This window comes from Melitaea cinxia, chromosome 18, assembly GCF_905220565.1.
Source record: "Melitaea cinxia chromosome 18, ilMelCinx1.1, whole genome shotgun sequence".
NCBI classification, from domain to species: domain Eukaryota; kingdom Metazoa; phylum Arthropoda; class Insecta; order Lepidoptera; family Nymphalidae; genus Melitaea; species Melitaea cinxia.
The window spans coordinates 6,176,427-6,199,766 of NC_059411.1; the positions used below are offsets into that span (position 1 = coordinate 6,176,427).

The 23,340-nt window shown below is 32.3% G+C and overlaps 1 protein-coding gene across 1 annotated transcript; it reads left to right on the forward strand.

Moving 5' to 3' along the window:
• Positions 1-1,516: 1,516 nt before the first annotated feature.
• Positions 1,517-19,900, forward strand: LOC123662475 (glucoside xylosyltransferase 1-like). The gene is made up of 6 exons (XM_045597317.1): positions 1,517-1,593; positions 7,182-7,488; positions 11,573-11,765; positions 18,016-18,131; positions 18,700-18,882; positions 19,310-19,900. The coding sequence occupies exons 1-6, from the start codon at positions 1,517-1,519 to the stop codon at positions 19,484-19,486; spliced, it is 1,053 nt and encodes a 350-aa protein (XP_045453273.1). The 3' UTR covers positions 19,487-19,900.
• The last annotated feature ends 3,440 nt before the right edge of the window (positions 19,901-23,340 follow it).

The following is a 23,340-nucleotide window of genomic DNA, read 5'->3' on the forward strand; positions in this document are numbered from 1 at the left end:
TCCATCCGTCTAATAAAATATATCCGCCTAATAAAATATATCCGCCTATTAAAATATATTATTTGAGAAGTACTTACCTGAAAATGTTATTGTTATGGTTGACAATGGGATTAAATTGTCTTTTTCGCGTTTCATAAATCTACGTATTACAACAACGTCTCCATCACAGCAATTTTTTTTAAATAATTCTATTGTTTCTTATTTCTTTAGGAATATACCTAATAACGCCTACCCTTTCCACAGAGGATGCAGGTATATGTTCTCTTTATTTTGGAAATATTTGGGGAGGTTCAAGGGATTCATGTTACCAAGTTTTATTTCCTTATCTAAATGTTCTACATAAACTACAAAGTCCCCATTTGAGCTATTGTGGCTTATACTTATCGATAGTTGGAGTCGTAATTCTTCTTTTTATACTGGATATGGACTTCACCGATCTCTGCTCCTCATCTCCGTCGCTTTCTTCTTGTGTTTTTATTATTTAACTATTCAATTTACTAAGAAATACTATTAAAAAATTTTTTATTTAAAGGACAATTTTAAAAAGGCGCGTTTCTTATCTCTCTCGCTTATTTGCCCGCCAAAAAGACAATCCCTGTGGATGTCCTTCAGTGCTACCAAACCTACTGTTTTAACAGTAGATTTGCTGTTTAAACATTGACCCCTGTTTTCTGTTTCATTCCTAATTTTACTGTTTTTAAATTGGTGTTCAGAGTTATCTATTACAATATGTAATATGTTTTGATGATCACTAAATAGCTACATATTCTCCGTCAGAAAACGTTGAACTTAAACTTGCCAATGAGAATGATCAATATTGTTTTTAATCTTTACTCTGCCCGATACATCACGGTTCGTGTCCAAGGTTTATTACTTCCAAAAAGAATAGTCTGGAAAGGGCTTCCTCAGGGCTCCGTTCTGAGTCCCCTTTTGTACAATTTGAATACTTACGACCTTGGTCGAATCGGTCGATCGTTGGACCGAAATCGGTCCTCTGTTTTTGCAATATTCTACAATATGCTGATGACATTGCTCTTTACTCTTGTTCTTCAACATTTTCCGAGGCCACTTCTAAACTTAATTCTGCCCTGTACTACTTAAATAATTGGTTAACTGATCATGGTCTTACCTTGTCTGTCCCAAAATGCTCTGGCATCGTTTTCACTCGAAAACGCTCTGTTCCAGATAGTGTGTCTCTTCACATCCATAGTCAACCTATTGCAATTCAGAATCACGTAAAATTTTTGGGAGTCATACTGGACTCCATAATCTCGGGCGTTCAACATCTAAATTATATTTCTAACAAAAGTGAAAAAAAAATTAATATTCTAAGATCTCTCTCTCGGGCATTAGATGGGGATCGCACCCTTATTCGCAGAAGTTGTTGTACAATGCGATTATACGTAGTTATTTTGACTATGCAAGTTTCGTTTTGGAACCATGTAATAAAGTTGCTCTCTCATATTGGACTAGATTACAAGCAAAATACCTACGAATTATAGCTGGAGCAATGAAAATGTCTCCTACTAATGCCCTTCAAGTGGAATTGGTTGATCCTCCTTTACATCTACGCAGACAGTTCTTATGTGACAGGTTCCTTATTAATGCCGTACAAAACTCTTCTCACCCTTTAATTGATAAACTCCATGATCTCAATCAGCTTATTAATAATTCAAATTTTTGGATCTATAAAGATAAACCTCCCCTTACTAAATCTTTTCTTAAAATCAACATCACCGCCGCGTTGGCGCAACGGTTACAGCCATGGATTGTACTTGTTGCGTTGGCGGTTGCGGGTTCGATCCCCGCTAATGACAAACATTTGTATTGGCCATGCAGGTGTTTGCCGTGGTCTGGGTGTTTGTGCAATCCTTGTGGGTCTCCCCACTGTGCCTCGGAGAGCACGTTAAGCCGTCGGTCCCGGTTGTTATCATGTTCACCTGATAGCGATCGTTACTCGTAGTCGGGAATATATCCGCCAACCCGCATTGGAGCAGCGTGGTGGATTAAGCTCTGATCCTTCTCCTACATGGGGAAAGAGGCCTATGCCCAGTAGTGGGATATTACAGGCTGAAGCGTACTAAATCTTTTCTTAAAATCAACATCAATGGTATATATCAGTTTGACAAAAATCCACTATTCACGTATAGCTACGATTCCTTGATATATCATCCTAGAATTATCTTGAACCTAGCAATTACTAAAGAATCACCTGACGCTGCACTTGAGTTTAATAGAATAATCAATTCGGACTGGTCAGAATAGTTGCATTTCTTCACTGACTCATCTAAAATTAAACCCTAGTTAAACGTTGGTTCTGCTGTCTGGATACCTAAATACAATATTATCTTGAATTACAAACTGCCTCCTCTCTCCTCAACTTTCTTAGGTGAATGTATTGCCATTTTGGAAGCTGTCTTGTATATTGAATCACATGGTCTTAATAAATCTGTAGTATTCACTGACTCTCGAAGCTGCCTCCAGGATTTATTGAAAAGTCCATTTCATGCTAAAAATAATCTTCCCATTACTCTAAAGATAAAAGAGACACTGTTCAAATGTCATCAGTCGAAAATTGAAGTAGCGCTTGCTTGGATACCGAGTCACAGCGGTATAGCAGGTACTGAGATGGCAGATATATGTGCAAAAGACGCCATTCACCTAGGCTGCGATAAATATAATAAATGCTTTTCCCGAGACTTTAGAAGTTTGGCTAAACAATGCCTGGATAAATCTTGGGATAGATTATGGTAATCTTCAAGACTAGTTACAGGTGAATATTATGGCAATATCCATCCGTGTATGCCTATCAAGCCATGGTTTTTTAAATACTCCGACCTAGGTAAAATAGCTACGTCGATAATTATCCGTATACGATTGGGTTTCTCCTGTACACCTGTGTTCTTGGCTAAGTTACGCATTCGTGACAGTTCCTTATGTGAATGTGGCTTAGAGGAAGGATCTCTCGATCATTTGTTTTTTAATTGTCTGAAATTAACTGTATATGATATGCTTCCCAAAAACATTCCGCGGCCGGTTAATGTTTGTTTTCTTCTAACTTTAGTGCCATCTTCTTTTTGTGCTGTCTTAGCTAAGTTTATTAGAATCAATGATATAAAATTATAATTTACTAATAAATTAAAATTAAATAATCATGTCAAATATTTTCAATTAACTGCAGCTTAAGCGGCTTATCCCACTATTGTACTGTCAAAAACGGACTGTTTCCGTACTTATACACTTTCAGTACTTGTCATTGGCAAAATTATCGGCGAAAAGCTGATGGAGCTATAGTCTTTAAATAAAGAAGAAGAAGAAGATCACTAAATAATAATACACAATGATATCAAATGGCATTATTTACTCTTGTCGGGATTCAAGGGAATTCCCCGACCAGTTGTGATTGACTGATTGACATTCATATTTTATACACAGGGAATCATGTGCAAATTTTATACAATATTAAGAGCCATTTCACAAAAATCGGTAACAATCCGTGAAATTGTAATATTTTGACGTCGTTAATCTCAGTGTTGGATGCAATAATGTAATTTATATTCTTGAAATATAATAGAGCAACCTTTGTTGTAGTCCATAGTCAGATCAGAATTTTGATTTATATTATGTGTATAAAATTATTAACCTTTTCATCAGCCTCCTCCCTGGGTAAACGGTCGCTATGTATACTTTGAAGTCCTACTTTTCAATAACCTCTACGTTGAAACCATTTTAAAAAAATATCGTAATATGTGGAATATAATTTTGTTGAACAATAGAACAGATTTTTATTCCATTTGTATCTTTATTAATCTATAAAAAAAAATTAAAGTTACGAATATTTTCCAAATAAGTACAATTTTAAAAGCGATATTTTTCTTAGAAAACTAAGAAATTTTAACGAACTATCTTCATCGAAGTAAACTTAAATCATTAAGGAATACAAAAAAAAAAATAATTAAAATATGTAATCATTTCTAATACATTTTATATTAAATAATAAAAAGATAGTATATATTGCCACGCATCAAGCCCGGTAAATCAGTCGAGCGCTACTTAGAGGTAAGGTCCACGCCAAATTCTGCGCAGCCGTCTCTTTCGCTCACACGCGCCAAGCGCCTGTTGTTATAGCGGATAAACCGCATTTGATACTTTCGTAATAAAATATAAATAAAATAAACATATTACGAAAATGACTATAAAATAATATAATGATAATTTCTGTAAACAAATGTATAATTTAATTTTCTTTTCTCACATTATCAATACAAATAGGCATTTCAATCTGTTTGTCTTGTTATTTGTTAATTATGTTTGTCGGTGTCGATGTCATAAAATGCTATTTTATTCATATCGTAAATATTAGATTCATTCGTAAACTGAAAAAACTAAATCAATTAAAAAAAAAATTGTTTCATAAAATTGATTTTTTATTTTTATTTTAAATTTATTGACTGTTGTTATATAACATACTTGAAATTTTTAACAAATTAATTATGTAAAAAACATTTTATACCATAGTTATAATTTTTATTATACATCAGAAAATGATCAAGATGGTCTTTTGGTTGTCACACTATATTTACTAGCACAAAGATCGCGCGGCTCGTACGACTCGCGCGATGCGACCAAATTTACCTAAACTTGCAGAGCGTAAAATTGTGAAATGGCTCTTAACCACGTACAAAATTCTCCAAAACGTATTTTTTGGATATTTCAAAACATTTCAAGCATTCACAAGCGTTAAACCTTTGTATGTATTGTGTGAATTACATAATAAACCTTTGTAGTTACTTGCAGCGCCACCGTGTAAAGATTTTTTCTATTCTTTTTCTTTTTGCTATACTTAAATATTATGAAAACTTAATTACGCATAATAATATCGACCGTACACATTAAATCTTCAAATAAGTAGCAAACGGTTAAATCCGAAATAACTGATTGGTACTCATTTGAAGGCACAAAAAGCACATATAGAAATTTAGCAACAATATGTATGATTTTAAGAAAGAAAGTGAGCCTGAAAATACTAAAGATGAAGCAACTGAGGATGAAAGTGGAAAATATTACTTTAAAAATGTATGTGAGTCCTGATAACTAATAAAAGTAAGTAATTATTTTAATTATACGAGGAAAGTATAAAATCTGCCTTTTTTTTACTTTACCTACTGTTTTCTCCTGTTTTTTTTTTATTGGTGTACTGCTGTTTTTTAGTTTCTAGGGGTTGGCAACACAGTTTGACATTTATTGGTTGAATAGGTATATAAGGGTCAGGGCTGCCAGATGTACGATTTTAATCGTACTCATACGATTTTTTGCATTTTTAGTCATGTACGATCGCTAGACCAAGATCATACACAAAATGTACGATTTTTATATTCCCATTACCTGGAAGCATTTCATAATTAAAAAAACGTCATCCACCGGCAAACATGAATTTAGGAGAACTACCCCAACTACCTAACGCCTGCCTAGATCTTTTACTTGAATGAAGTCTCTTTGAATAATGATATAAGAGCTGTATTTGTTTGCTTTATAACAAAACTAATATATATAATACAGATATTTTCTATAAAAAATAATTTGAAAATTATAAAACACTGCCTCAATTTGCTTTAAATTTGTTATGTTTTCCCCATTACAGTGTAGATTGTGAACGAGCATTCAGCGAAGTTTATTTAATCAAAACAAAATTTAGAAACAGTTTATCCAATGATACACGTAAGGGCAAATTATTAGCTACTAGCGACCCGCTCCGGCTTCGCACGGGTATAAAATATAATTATAGCCTATGTCATTCACTGAAAAAATGATTAAAATCGATCCAGTAGTTTTGATTTATTCATTACTGCCCGTGGCCTGCAGGCGTTAACTTTAGAGTAAAAGCCGGCCGGAACCGCCGCAAACGCTACGTACCGCAATTTTTAAATCTGTAATATCTTCGAACATATGAATTTAAATTATATGCTGTAAAGGGCCATATAGACCTATATTAAATTAACAATGTATTTAAGGTATTTAATTAGATAAGGATTAATGCTGTATTAGTTAAAATCACTTTGAAAATCAGCCATTATTTGTCGTAAAAAGTAAATGACAAAAAAATGTTATTGTGGGATATCCATAAGAGATAGACATATAACATAGCGGAGTTTTCTGTAGACCTTGTCAATGTGTACAATACTTAGTACATTATTCTGATAAATCTCGTAGGGTTCAGGCTGCGTTTGCAATATAAACGGAAAAAATGTAATTATACGATTACGACATCACATTAGAAACTTCAAAAAAAACAGTATTTTCCACTATTTAATGGATGTTATTATACATATAAAGCTTCCTCTTCAATCACTCTATTTAAAAAAGCCGCATCAAAATCCGTTGCGTAGTTTTAAAGATTTAAGCATACATAGGGACATAGGGACAGAGAAAGCGACTTTGTTTTATGCTAGGTAGTGAAGCAATTAATTAAGAAAAAACGAAAATTTTACGAAGCTTAATCCAACAAATTTTTTATTAAAAATATGACCACCGAAAATTTTGTATGAGTGTAACAAATAGTTTTATTACATTTATTTTCTAAAACTAAACGAATTTTGATAATCTATAATAAAAAATTAGTACCTTAAAGGGCTGTACGATCTTTTTATTTCAAAATTTCCTTGGCATACGTTTTTTTTTGTAGTTTGCGTACGATCACACTTTTTGTTCACCTGGCAGCCCTGATAAGGGTAACTATTATAATACCATTTACTATAACTTGCATTATTTACAAATAATTAAACATGTTTTCAAGACTTTTAAGTTGAGCATAAGTTTTATTTTTAAAAAAAAATTTATATCAGTATTATATTACAAAATAATTTACCCGTAATTATTAGAAAAGTTTAGGAAAGTTAATATTTTGAGTTTGAGATGTAATTTATATTTAAAAGTCCTGTTTTCTCTATCGATATGAGACGACTACCTTTTCTTAAACTTTTTATATTGTTATTTTTATGTGTAACTGCTATATATCTTTACACAACCAACAATCGATATTTTAAACAAGTAAAACATGGATATACGTAAGTAAATATCAAATTGTTCATGTGCCTATATAAAAAAGTAAACAAAATACACACTTAAAAATGTTCATTTAATATTTATGGTGGTTAATATTTTACTTATATTTTTTATTCCAGAAGTGAAAACAAACCGAGGTCATCCACAGAAAGGATTGTGATTTCATTTGTTGTTTGTGACTCTAGGTTTAATGAGTCTTTAAACGTTATAAAATCTGTGTTACTTTTTACAAAAACACCAGTCTATTTTGTTATATTTACTGATAATAAATTAAGAGCAAAATTCAATGAAACTCTTAATGATTGGAAGACTGTAGTTAAATGTCAGTTTGATTTTGAGTTGCACAAGATTAATTTTCCTGGGGCTTATGAGGAAGATTGGATAAACTTGTTCAGTAAATGTGCAGCACAACGCTTATTCATTCCAGTAAGTGAAAATCATATTTTTAATAAATCAAATCAGCCAAATCAGACCTTAGCTACATATCATTTATATGGATTCATCCTGTAACCTCTCACTGTTATATCATCATCATTATCATCACATCAGGGTATATTCATCTTTCTTCATGTAGGATTGGAGCTTAATCAAGCTGCTCCACTGCGGGTTGGCGGATGTGTTCTTCAATATGAGTTACGATTGCTATCAGGTTTTTAAATAACGTGGAATGATGACTTAATATGCTTTCCGAGGTACGTGTGGAAACCCACATGATTAGACATCCAAACTGGAAAGAAATATTTGTAAAAATACAAATATCCACTATGGTCCGAAGTTGAGAACTGTAGGCAAGCCAAGTTGGCGCTACCTGTAATTGTAATGATAAGGCTTTATATATTTACTTAATAAGATAGGATTAGTCATATAATATATTAATAAAAATTAAAAAAAAAAAATGAAATTTAAATGGATAAAACGATTCCTAACCACAAAAAAAAAAAAGTACCTAACTACTAACAATAACATAGGTTAAGTGTACATTGTAAGTAGCAAATAAGTGTACATATATTGTAGTTAGCAAATAAGTGTAAATATAATAAAAATAATTAGTATATAAGAATATAAAATAAGCAATATGTAGAATAGTCTTGGTCAGTGGACTCGCGTCGACTTTTAGAAATTTGAAATTTTAAGACTAGTTATTAAGGCTTCTAGATTCTAAGTTGCGGTGAAGTACCGATGCATGTTAAAAAATAATAATAACAATATATGGAATAACAAAAGCACGGGCATAATAAGCCTGTGGATATATCACATAATTAAAAAAAAAAAAAAGTTGGTGCTACCAGAAATTGATGCCAAATTGGCAAGAATTATAATAAATCTGGACAGGAGCCAACTGAGATAAATAACTGCGGCACTGACTGGATACGGTCCGTATAACAAACATCTATTTAATATGGGCATTACCGACAGTCCCCTGTGCAGAGCTTGCATGGGAACAGAAGAAACGGCTACGCATGTACTTCTTTACTGTCCAGGTGTAGTGGCTTACCGGGCACAACATCTTGGCACCCTGAAGACACTTCTGGAGATCTTCAAGAAGCCAAAAAGACTTGTAAAGTTTCTGGAGGAGCTTGGGTGGCAAGAGTGAATCAGATTACTCCCACACACGCAAAATAGGCGCAAAGTCGTCGAGTTACGGAAACCAGCCCGTGCTGACCATACAACCATACCATAACCAAATACAAATATCCATCCCAAGCCAGAATCAAATTCAAGCTGTTGGTGTTTTAGGTGACTACTTGCGCGACTACACCAGAGCAGTTGTTCATGTGTCACCAATCTATACTAATATTATAAAGCTGAAGAATTTGTTTGTTTGTTGAACGCGCTAATCTCAGGAACTACTGGTCCAATTTAAAAATCTTTCAGTGTTAGATAGTCCATTTATTGAGGAAGGCTATAGGCTATATAAATTAAATGAATTTTTATTAACAACTGAAATAGAGTATACAATTTATAATAACTCATAAAAGTGAACAGTACAATAGAGGCTTATAAAAGGAAAAAACGTGATACCTTTTATATTAATTAACATGTTAAACCGCCTTGATTATTCATTTTTTTGTTTGGGCCATAGGAGACACCATGTAGTTGACACACATGATTTTTTCGTTGGTGCCGTGGGTGGCCACATGACACCGAGCCAGTCAACTTAAAAAATATGTCTTAGAAAAATATGTCATATAGTGTAAGGAAAAATAAGTAAGATATGAGTATGGTGGTACAATAAAAACTTATCATAAAAATTTTGTAAATAAGGACTTTTAAAGTGGACAAGTGAGGCCCAACTGGTGTCAAACAATGTCGATGTCGCCTCGTGAGGCCCCCATGGCGTTCAACATGTTAAGAAACTTATTTGCAACTAGCGGACCCGGCAGACGTTGTCCTGCCCGGAAAACAGCTACCAAATTTGATAGCTTACATACCGATAGCAGCGCCACCTACCGGGTCCAATTGAGATAAAAATTACCATATCTTCCAAGTTAGACAAAATTACAGATGCTTACAAAATTTGATTAAAATTGGTTCAGCAGTATCGGAGTTACATACCAATAGCAGCGCCACCTATCGGGTCCAATTGAGATAAAAACTATCCAACCTCCCAAGTTGGACCAAATTACAGATACTTAAAAAATTTGATAAATATTGGTTCCGTAGTTTCAGAGTTAAATACATTTAGAATTTTCATTCTTAACGCCCACCCCCGTAATCCTTATCAAATTTGGGGTCGATAGTTTAAAAACGGGAATTTTCAATATAATAAGTAATGTGAAATTGCTAGTTAATACCATTTTTACTGTATGTAAATTAAATTAAAATGCCGTCTACGAATAAGATAAATTTATTCATTAATAATTTACGTAAAATTTGCCCTAATATATTATTTAATATGAACTTTATTGCATATGAATAAAGTTCAAATTGACTCTACATTTTGGTTAGAAAATGTTTGTATGGGATAAAGAAAAGGGCTGTTTTTAGGGTTTACACTGGAATTATTCGAATTTTTTTCGCCGTAAAAGCCATCCTTGGACTCACCGAACATTTAAAAAAAAAAATTGGTAAAATTGGTCCAGGCGTTGTTGAGTTATACGCTTACGAATAGTCTTGGGCTTAATCGGACGTTGTCAGGTGCGCACTCTATTCGTACAATTCGAAAACTGTACTAGTAAACCTTATTAGTACTAATAGTACTTATAATACCTGGCTACAAAACAGTGTACAGGTCGAAATACTTTTTTTTTTCATTATTTTGATATATTTTTTTGTCTTTTAGAACCAAAGATACGATTGTGAAATACACATTATTTGATTTCCATAAATATAACGTAAACAAATTCCTCTTACGTGAAAGTGTATTTAAAAGGTTTTTTAAATCACTAAAATTCTCAATTCTTACTTACCTACGCTAAACAAAAACTATAACAAAACAAAAATACTTTTACGTAATAGGAATTAGTTTATGTATGTTCATAAAACTGATTAAAAAGGGGACATTAAAACGCGAAATGAATAGAATGCGCTACGCGATGTAACTATGTACGGTCTTACCAAATTCAACATTAATCGTTGGTTCGTACCGTTCTGCTGTATAGCTCTGTTTCATTTCAGAGCTACTTTCTATTGTGTGGCTACGGTAGTAAAGAATATAGTCACCCCCTCCCTCTCTCCCCGTGGGTGTCGTAATAGGCGACTAAGGGATAACACAGTTCCACTACCACCTTGGAACTTGAAAAGCCGACCGATGGCGGGATGACCATCAAACTGTTGGTTTTGAAATACACAGGCCGAAGACGGGCAGCAGCGTCATCGGCGCGACAAAGCCAGCTCTGCGGTCACCAACCCGCCTGCCCAACGTGGTGACTATGGGTAACACACATGTGTTCGCGCTATTTTTAACACGAACTTGTGGAGGCCTGTGTCCAACAATGGACTGTGATAGGCTGAAATTATGATGATGATGATAATGATGATGATTTCAGAGCTAACGAACGCCGTACGAATAACATCATCTCGGACAGTCGGACAGTCGGGCAGCAATCGAACAGTCGGGCAGCAATCGAACAGTCGGACAGTGTGATACTCGGACCCATAGACGTACAATATAAACTCGTCGGATCGCGGTGAACTGTGATAGTTGATAGTACTGTCACAGTGTACGATTTGGTCCGAATAGCGATTGACGTTTGGTACTATTACATTTCGTACCTTACTAAGTAACGTAACCTTTTAGTACATCGTACATGTGCCACCCAAGACTACTTACGAACACATTTTACGATTCATTTTTATATATAAGATTTCGTATCTTTAATAGTTAATTTATTCATTGCAATTTCCCAAATTTTTTTTATTGCATATAAAAACACATTTTATCCGGTTCGCATTTAAAAAAACATCATCAAAAATTCTAGTTGGCTTAGTATAAATTGTTAATGTCGAAGTGCTGTATATTTTCATTAACTTATCAATCACATTTTAGTATATTTTTTATTTCTTACAGAAATTAATACCCCATATTGATTCCATGATATATGTGGACACAGATACCTTATTTTTGGGACCTGTAGATGAGCTTTGGGATGCCTTTGGAAAGTTTAATGAATCACAAATATCAGCTATGACACTTGAAGATGATAATCCTAATGTTTCATGGTACCCAAGATTTGCCAAGCATCCTTTTTATGGAAAATATGGTAAGAATTTGTATATAACTTTATATTCCTCACAAAAAATTATGACTGACTTAATTGTAATTAAATTTTGATGAGAAATGTTATATATGGTAACTTTATATTTCTGAAGTAACAGTTTGTAAGCATAGATCAAGTAAAAAAAAAATAGATAACGCACTTAGAACAAAAAAGTGAAGCCACTTTTTTTAAATATGTGTGAGTGAGTGAAGTGTTGACACTTTTTAAAAAAAGTGGGATTAAACACAATTAATTTAATATAGGTAAAATGGGTATGCGAAAATAAAAATATGTTTATAGTTTTAAATATATTTACTCCTTTTCTCGCTTCAAATTGTTAAATAAATCTATTGCAGCCATGTTTTGATTTAATGAATTATACAAATCTGTGTCAATGAAAATTGTGTTTTTAAGTAATTGATGATTCCTCTGAAGGGCAAGATCCTGTTTTAAAGACGTCTAACTCTTTGCTGTAATGATTTAATTTTTTTACATTTTTTTTTTAAAATAAAGTTCCTGTTTTTTTAACTTTTCTCTTAGTTTATGTTTTCTAGGTGTATCAAAGATTGAATCTTGGTTATCGACTGATTTTAGACTCATCCGGTAGGTCCTAGAACAAAAAGTACAACATTAAAATACGTAGTAGTAAATAGTAATATATACGTGATGGTACTCTGTGAAGTCCACGTTTTGTACCGTACATGTCAGCCTTATCAAAATGGTTTGAACAAACCACATTAGATGAGGATGGCTGTCGTTATAGTTCATTTCGGCTCAGTCGTACAGCAGCTACCTATTCTATCATCTCCTATTAAAATATTCTTTGGAAACCTAAAATCATGATATTTAGTAGTAAAATAGGAGTAGTTAATTTACAAATGTAAACAGACACAAACGAGTTAAAAATTCATATTGACTTCAATTTAGGTAAAACATAAAATCACACGATAAAAAAAAAACACAATAATGATGTCCACTTTCTACTTAATTATTTTTCTATGATTGCCTACAATTTATTTACCCGTATTTTGAGCTAATGGAAATAAGAATTACTGGTAACACTCCCTCGGTACGTTATTTCGGGGCATGGAAATTATAAGTTCCGAATAACCTGAATATTATTTTGGAATAACTAAAAATATAAAGTTTTGTATGTACTTACGTGTGAAACGATATTTCTTCAGACTTTTTGTTCACTTTGGTATTGTTTTTGCACCATTTAATTACAAAAGAACGGCATTTTATAGGCAAAGTTACTGTACGAGGCCCCGTGAGATACTAACGAAAATGAGCGTAGTTTGATGCATATGTGTGCGTGAGCGCGTGTGTTTACTTGAAGGAGCCGAGTTTTGTGGCTTCAGTAACAACCACAGAGTACAGTAAGTATACCGGGATAAGAGAGCCAACTCCGCCATTTCTTTTGCAAGTACGGAAAGTGGCGCCTCTAGCGGATGTTTACGGCAAACTGCGAAGCCATAACCTACTACGTACCTTATTCAATTAGTTTTCTTGTATCGAATCAGGTTTGCTAAAGTAATAAAATCTATTAAAAATCAGTCCTGCAAAAGGAGTGATTTATGTAATGGATTTTATGTTTAGCAAACCTGATGATAGATTAGATGATATTTACATATTAAAGAAAAGGTAAGAAACAGTTTAAAATAAAACAATTGATTAAAACTTAATATAATTTATTTTTATAGTTTTTATGCTTATGATAATATTCATTGGCAGCAGTCTTTGTAGGACATCACCATCATATCTAATTTTTCCAGAGAGAATTCTATTGACAGATCTGCACCAACTATTAATAATCAGATTGATTGTTATATCTGTGAAGTATTTTTTTAATTTATCTTTATGATTACTGCAATCAAACTTAAAATCTACCAGGCAATCAACAAAATAATTTATTCTTTCTTTTATTTTTATATGATGAGGATTTGACTTCAAGAAATTTATAGTAATGATCTGTACATCTTTAAATGTTTTACTTAGTTCATCTGAAGGATAACACAGCCATTTTTTGGCTTTATTGTATTCTTTGGCACGTATAAAAGAGTTATCAATAGAATTACTGCTTCCGCACAAGTTTCTTCTGCATTGCTGACACGATTTCGATACATTTTGTAAATAATTTTAAGGACCCAACCACAAACAAAATGTCTTTGTTGAGAACATCAGAATTGTCTTCAATTATTATATTCAAAGGTCTAAAATCTATTACAGTATTTTGTGGGGGCTTGGCTTCATTTTTATTTGCATATTTTAATAAAAAGTGATAAGATTGTAAGCAAGAGTTTGAATCTTGCTCATAATTGGACCCTACAGAATGTGGGCTGCTAAAATTATTCAGGAGTAATGTTTTATATGCACTTTCAAATCCAATACAATTAGGATTATTATTTCTGAAGCCCATACCCCGTATATTACCAAAAAAAATTTCAATTGGATCTTGATTGAAATTGCGTGTCAGCATTGCATCAAAACCATGTTTTTTGTGCAAAATTTGCCAAAGAGACTGGAACCCTTCAATGGTACTAATGAAATTGCGAATAGTCGGTACAGACCTTTCAATTCTCTCACCTTTTTGATTTATTATGAAAAATTTTATGGATTTAAGCATTTTTATTGCATCTATCCAAAGGTAATGTGGTGACTTACTTTTTACTACCCCTTTATAAATTTTACCATTAGGTATAACAAAAGTCAAAGAATTTAAAGAATCAAAAATTTTGTCCATCATCAACACAAATGAAACTATATTCTTGCATTCGCTTGATGCATCACCTTTCGATGACATATGTTCCGCGGCCACTGGAAAGCTATGACTTAATATTTGAGCTGCTAGCTTTACCTTCATTTTTCTCATTTTCTGGACATATATATGTTCATCGGTGATTTTCTGGAGATATCTTAGTTCGCCATATGATTTGTCTGTTTCATACACCAAACGAAAAAAAAATCCCACTTTACTAATTTAGTATTTTTGTCTCTTTCATCAAAATACTCCATCTCTTTATTTAGCAGATTATTTCTTACCCCCTTGATCAAGTGGGGAACATCATAAAGGGGTATGATTTCTTTGCGATTTATGATAAACATTTGTTTTTTCCACTCTTTTCCTTTTCTCAAAAAATTGCTTTTGTCTCTTGTACTAGGGAATTTATTGTATTAACATTCAACATACTTTGATCACAAACAGTGGAAATTATTTCAAGCCCTGTGTTTTGGATGTTTGTTATAACGTCTTTAACAATCTCCTTTAACTGAATGGTTTTCATGGCATGTGTAAAATAGTAAGCAACAGGCTGTTCAAAATTTGCTTTAACACCTTTTACCATAAATACTAAGGTATGGTCAGCAATTTTATTTTTCTTCTGGTCTCCATAACACTCATAGCCAATTAAATCATCTCTTTGAGCATTGTACTGAATTTGTGGGAGAATTGCCATTTCATCAAATATGAGCGTACATAATCTCTCTTCAGTACTTAAATTTGCTACTGTATTTTTAAGTTCATCAAAAACCATTCTATTAATTCCACATTTTATACTTATGCGTGACAGCAATATTTTTAGTGATTTCTTTGAAGGTAAGGTGAGGACCAGTTATTGTTAGTAGTGATGTACAAATTTCTGAAAAAAGAATATAAATGCAACTAACACAAAAATATATATAGACTCTAATTTTATAGGAACATCATTCAGCAGATATCCTTCAAAATATTCAAATATTATCTCAAAACATAAAAAAGTAGTATAATAAACATAAATAAGTAATAACTTTAAGAGCAAGATGATGATACTAACTTCCTAAATTTATAATAGGTTCAGCGTTGTGAAGTAAACGATGCCCAGAAGTCTTGTGTTCAGGTTTGAAATGACGATCACACACTCGTTTGTTTTTATAAATTATTATAGGGTCTGTCTCATTCAGATGAGTGCTAACTTTCACCACCCAGGCTTGAAAAAGCTGAGGTTTCTTCTCTGGGTGTGGAAATCGGTGAATATAAACACCTAAAATAATAAAAATAAAAGTCAATTAATATTCGATCATATTTACATTTTTATAGCTGGATTCTCATATGATCAACAGAAATTGAATAAAAGTGCTCTTTGCTTTACTGCACACAGCAGTCATGGACTACTTCAAGCTACGACTTAATAGTACCTAAATTACGCAACTGCTAGAGCGATTCCATGTATGTACAGAGCAGACTGTAGGTTACTATGCAGTCAACGGCTTGAAGTAGTCGTAGACTCGTCGTAGAAGTAGAAGTAGAAGTAGTAGTAGTAGTAGTAGTAGCAGTAGCAGTAGCAGTAGCAGTAGGGCACAGAGTATAGTAAGTATACCAGGAAATCATAGGGCTCCTAGTAGGTACAACATATCTATTGTGAGCCCTGTAACCCTCGGCATAAGTAGCCCAATATGATAAACAAATATTTATTAAAATACATCATAAAACGTACAGAAATTACGTAGCAAACATATGTATGTAATAAAACAATGTTAATTTACCGAATGTTTTACATCCGAAAACACAATTATGTGCTGAACGCGCCATTGCTTCAGTAACAAAAAAAGTGACAAAAACAGAAACTAACAACAAATAATAAAATAAAAACGTAAAAAAAAAAACACAAAAACTTAACAAAAACTCAACAATATCAAACAAAAACTTAAAAATGAATTGAAATTCAAAACGAGAACTCATCGGATTACCAACTTGAAAACCGTTTTCTTTTCACTTTTTAAATGTAAAAAACTTCGTGTTAGTTTTGTAATGTTGCTAGATTATTATTTTTATTTCCCACATATTTTGTATTTATTTAGTTGAAAGGACCGCAAATTACATTTATAGCGTATAATTGATTTTTTGAAACATCGATTCATTTCAAATGTATTTAAAAAGGATTAAATTTTAAATTTGTATCGGTAGGCCCAGTAAAGGTAGTTTTATAAACACCCTTAAGCGTAATATACTATAACAAGTGGCAACATCTATATTTATCAACAATTTGATACAAGTTAAAGCGATATCTATAAAAACAATGCTTAGTTACAGAACTGTTTTACTCGTCGAGCTAACCACAAATCTACACTAAACAAACACCAGATGCCGTTTGGATCAATTACATAGAGTGTACCCCCCGTGGTAACAACAAAGGCCGCGCTTTATCTACTTTTTTTTTTACTTCATCTATGTTTGTAAGAAAAAATTTTTTTCAGTTTCTGGTAACAGTTAAAATTTTGTTTGTTAGGTGGATTTGTTATTAAGTATGTTTATAAGAGCAGTACTTTTATTTTCTGCTGTATCCGCGACTTTTTCCGCGTGTAATTTAACAAAAAATTTATTACATCAGCTATCTGCCAGTGAAAGTCCCGTCACAATCGTTCCACCTGTTTCAGAGATTATATCTGTTCTATGTACCGTGTATACATCCATATGCATTTAGTAATAATTGTGTTTGCTCGCAAACGAAAAAAAAAACCGACTTCAATTACATCGACGAGTAATACAACGTAGATCGACGAAAAAATAGTCAAGTAACTAAGCGTTATCAAGGATTACTGAAAAAGTAGTTATCAGATCTCAATAAAATTTATATGTGACCACATGGCAAACACCAGCTTTCGATTAAATTAAAAATTATTAAAATCGGTACACCCAGTAAAAAGTTATTGCGGATTTTCAAGAGTTTCCCTCGATTTTTCTGGGATCCTATCATCAGATCCTGGTTTCCTTATCATGGTACTAAACTAGGGATATCTGCTTTCCAACAAAAAAAGAATTATCAAAATCGGTACATCCAGTAGAAAGTCATGCGGTGTAATACAACGTAGGTCAACGAAAAAAGCGTCAAGTAAAAACGCATTATTAGATATAACTCGAAAAGTAGTTGTTAGATCTCAAATAAATTTAAATGGGACCAATTGGCACACACCACCTTTCGATTAAAAAAAAATTGTCGAAATCGGTCCACACGGTCAAAAGTTCTGATGTAACATACATAAAAAAAAATAAAGTCGAATTGGGAACCTCCTCCTTTTTTGGAAGTCGGTTAAAAAGTGGTTATTTTAATATGACAAATAGACACTCCAATTTTATTTATTCGTATAGATTAGGGTAATTATTAAAATTTGTTATAAGAATTTTATATAATTGTATCATGGATGCAATACAATAGAAGAGATACAGTGTACTTGTAATTTCCAAATATTTTAATTAATTAATTATTTTGACTTCCAGGTCTTAACTCTGGAGTGATGCTAATGAATTTAACAAGGATGAGAGATTTTGGATGGGTCGATTATGTCACACCGATAATGTTAAGGTGGAAACTTTATATTCCTTGGGGAGATCAAGTAAGGAATTTTAATTCTGTAAAAGAATTTACCATCTCTTACTTAGATTGTGTATATTTATTGTAACATTTTTTTTTGTGACTGCATCAACTTTTTTTAAATTTTCTTTAATAAAAACCCTGTCCTAACAATAAGAAACAAGGAAGACAATCCTAACAATTACAAGAAAAGGAATACTAGGAAGTTACAACATTCATTTCAGCTCTTCATTTTTATTTATATAGATTACTAGCTGACTCAGCAAACGTTGTCTTGCCACTAAACGCTATTTAAAAATAGGGGTTGGCCGTAGAAGGGTGAAAATTTAGGGTTGTATGTATTTTTCAACGCTAAATCATAATAAAATAAAAAATAAATAATTTATCTAAAAAAAAAAAAAAAAATAGGGGTGGACTACCCTTAACATTTAAGGGAATGAAAAATAAATGTTGTTTGATTCTCAGACCTACCCAATATGCACACAAAATTTCAAGAGAATCGGTTGAGCTGTTTCTGAGGAGTTTAACTACAAACAATTTTACCGACGAATTTTACGAGAATTTTATATATTAGATGTTCTTTTTTCTAGGATATAATAAACATTATATTCCACTATCACGAGAGTGCTGTGTATGTGTTGTCTTGTCGTTATAATTACCGTTCAGATCAATGCATGTATGGAGATGCGTGTGCAGATGCTACAAAAAAAGGTGTATTTGTACTACACGGCAGTCGGAAAGCTTTTCACAACCATAAACAACCAGCCTTAGAGGTAAATATTAATATATACTAGTATTAAACATAAAAAAATGTACTTAATGTAAATTAAGGTGGTTGTAAGTTGTTAGTATATGTAGTAGATTTACTCACCTTTGCATTTACTAATACAATGTCAAATATAGTTTTCAGAAAAAAATATAAAACTATACAGTCTTAATGAACAGTGAAGCTATATGATGTATGCATTAGTGTTATATAATTTTTTGTTTATACTCCTTTTGAACTAGAGCTGCATATGCTAATGCAACCATGCATGCAGGATTTTATAAATTTATGTTTTAAATACAATAAATATTAACGAAAATGGTTAGATTTCTCATTTTCTTACAATGCCAATTTATAGGTATAAATGGTAAATAAAATTCTGTTATTTATATATTCAATCTATAAATTAATGTACTTTTTAATAACAATTTCAGGCAGTATACAAAGCCATTGATGAGTATGAAATCGGAACAGACCCAGTAAATGTGTTTACAAACATGGAGAAATATTTGAACAAAGGACCACAATCTCATTGCGGTAATTTAAAAGATGCCTTTCTTAAAGTACCTAAACAGATTTTAAAACCTAAGCATACAATATCTGATACATAATATAAATTTATTTATATTAAAACTCAAACTCTATGACATTGTAAAATTTTCTCGTTCCAATAGTAGTTTAAGATAATGTGACATAAAGACAAATTATGTATTTACTTAAAACATAGTTATCAATAGTAATTTTTACCAAATATTAGGTTTAATCGTTTTATTATGATCAAATTTTTTAAAATAATAACATAGAAAAATGGAAACATATTAAAAACCAATGTTATTTTAATTGTCACTATTCATTAATTGTAAATGACGTACAAATTGTTATTTATTACTACTGTATTTACATTATTAATTAATTTGTTTACAATATCTTTAAAAACTGAACAAAAATACATAAAATATAAGTATCAACATCTTTAAGTTTAAGTTCTTCAATTCAACTGTTAATTGAGTAAACCATTACTTATATTTATAACGTGTATTAAATATAAGGTTCTTAAATTTTCTACTACTCTCATACTATTGACTTATTGAAATATTTAGCTTTTATACAAGTTGTGAAGAAACGTTGGAGCGGTTGATTTTTGATATGATATCAAAAATTTCGATCTAACGGGTAAATCGTTCCATAGCTTAATTATTTATCTAAAGCATCGACACGGTTAGTCGGAGATGCAGGTTCGTTCCCCGCTGGAACGGTCGATTATTTATATGATATTAAAAAAATAAGTTGTGATAAAATATTATCCAAAACAAATTTCATATTTAACATAAATACTTAACTATTCAAACCAATAAAAATATTAAAAGCAACAAAATGGAAATTCCCATTATGATTAGTCTGTTTTTTTTTTCGCTAAGCTGTGTTGCTAGTTTTTTGCGAATCATTAATAGTGATATGCCACTACCGTACCTATACGTAATTTACAATCTAGTATCGTTTTTCAGCAATAATTACATAAATGTATCTTTAAAACATTAGAATGTGGTGACAACCATAATGTACCTATAGGCATATCTATATATATGTACCTGTATGGCTAATGTATAGATATAAATGAAACACACTTATTTTTTAAATATTTATTAATCTTAGTAATCACATGCAAATTAAGCCTATGCTTTAGATTAAGAATTATGGGGTTTTGGGGGATGGAGGGTGGAGGGTGGAGAGGGAGCTACACTAGGTAACAGAGCCATCATTCGGAAACCAATGCTTATGGAGATATTATGGAGATCTATCTATCTCAGTCTATGTTGTCTTTGTCGTTTATGTCAGTTCGTATCGTTTGTTGATCTTGCAGTCGAGATCAGTTTTACGTACTCCTGTTCGAAAATAACATGTGAAATGTGAAATAAACGTGTGAAAGCTGCGGAATTCTTCTTCTAATCTCAAAGCTTTAACCATGGATATCTCCATAATATCTGCATAACCATGGGGTTCCGAAAGGTGGTAGTGATACCGGAGGTACCAGTTTCTCTTTATAATTTGCCTTATGTGCAACTTTTGGAGCGCTCAAATTCTCATTCTCCTTGTGCTCCTTGAGTACTTTGTATACCGAACTCCTGGCTAGTTTAAAATTTCAACAGTTTTTAAAACACATTCGTTTTTCTTCGGCGTTTCGGTTGGAGATTCTGTTCTCTTTTCGGTGTTGTATATTTGTACGCGTTCATTATCATGTTTTTTCTTTCACTTTCGGTGAAAGAAATATGCTTATGTCTTTTTCTTTGCGAAAAGTTTTCTTCATCGCGTTTACGCGACAAAGTTGAGGGCTGAGCGTCCATTATATATGGCTCAAATAAAATAACAAATCTTAACAAAAACAAACAACGTAACAAAAAAAAAATGTGTGCGTGTACTAGTGTACACACGTAAGAAGAGAAACTTCTTTACGTGTGTGTACTAGTGTACACACGTAAGAAGTGAAACTTCTTTACGACCTTCTGTTTCGAAAAATGATCTACTATATGCAACTTTACAGAAATTGGTTATTAAAGTTAAATTAGATAAAGTTTAACAAAAGGCTTTTATTACCATAGACTTGAATACAAATAATACAATTATTTCATTTTACTTTATTACTACTAAGATTATTACAGCATTTCATTAATTGTAATAGAATTTTACTATCATTGTTATCGCTATTATATATTTTTGTTATTAATGGCTTATAGTAACTGAAATATGAAATATATTGTTTACATTCCACAAGATTTAGTAACCGAGTAAAAACTCCATTCGAATCAACCCTGGTAGGGACAAGAAAAAGATGGCGCTAACGGAAAAATGTGACGCGTAACCGACAAATTAGACGCGTAACCTAGCGAAGTTTCACTTCAAAAAAAAAAAAAAACAAAACAAACAAACAAATTCAACGAATAGGAAACAAATAACACGCATACGACAACGGGCACATTCGAACACTAAGGACGAATGCCATGTATTCAAAATGGCGCCGTGTTTTCGTTTTTTATGGCATTACTTACAGTCTTGCGACCAATTTTTAACTTGTTATTGCGTATTCTTCAACAACAAATAAATAATTTTTATATTTAGTCCATATAATGAGTAATTAAAATTGAAAAATATTTTCTTTATCTGTCGTGCTCCATAGTTACCATGATTTTTTTTAAAGATTCGTCAAATAATAATAATAAAATTATGTTGACAAAGTAAAAAGTTACGATTCATAAAACCAGTATCGTAGTACAATACTATTACAAAAAAGCTGGTATCATTATTTCGAAAATTGACATTTGCATGTGTCAATTTAGTCCGTAGCGAAAAAAAAAACAGGGTATGGGTAATATTCTTGAGAAATAACGACTGGTTGGCACAGTACCGGCGTCTGTGTCAGCGCGACCCATGACCACAGTCTTATATACAGGTCATGCAACGAAACCCAATTTCAATGGTGAGAGATTAGTATGATAGTGTCATAACTTTTCGTTCGTGTCAACGCCGCTGTACTTCACTGCTAGTGCGCACTGCGCACTGCGCACGCCGGTCGAGTAATGTTTCATTGTAATTGGTTATATTGAGTGACGTTTCATTGTAATTGGTTATATTGAGTGACGTTTCATTGTAATTGGTTATATTGAGTGACGTTTCATTGTAATTGGTTATATTGAGAGACGTTTCATTGTAATTCGGTAAATTTGAAAACAATATATCGTCATGCCTCTGGCGGCCGTAAATTGAAAAGTAAAACGCAACCATTAGGCCGACGTATCCCCACTACTGTTTTTGTACGACCTGTGTATAAGACAGTGCCCATGACAAATATATCTACAGACTATACAGATGTTTGTTGTGGTCTATACGTCTGTGATTGCCTCGTGTTAGAATTTGTGTCGTGTTTGTCTATTTATCACGTGTTCCCCCACTTTCGTCGATTTTTATCCTACTGGGGACCATTAAGAGTAAAGTATATAGTGTGTGTAAAAAATGGTCACACAAGTACCTAGATTTAGCTCTTTATACAAATTAAATCGCATAATCGTAGTCCAATGAGCAAAAAAAATGACGATATTAATTTCGGAAGTTAAACTGTACTAATATTCTGTTATCATCTGGAATTTAAGTTTTTTCTCGTTTAAAGTTTATGTTACTGTATTTGTAAAGTCGTTTTTAATCTGTTTCAAGTATTTGACATTATATTATGTTTTAAATAAGAAATAGTATAGAGTTAATGTACTGTATAATACTTTTAATTAAATGACACCTTTTTATAAATATTGAAGATCTTAAAAGAACTACTTTAAAGAATAGTAAAGCCAAAAACCCATGAACTACATCCTTTTTTTGTTACCTCCCCTCAATGGGTATTTAAGATTTCCAATACAAGTTACTGTAATGTTTTTAACATTTATTTTTGTAGTATTAATATGAATACATTTTTATAGTT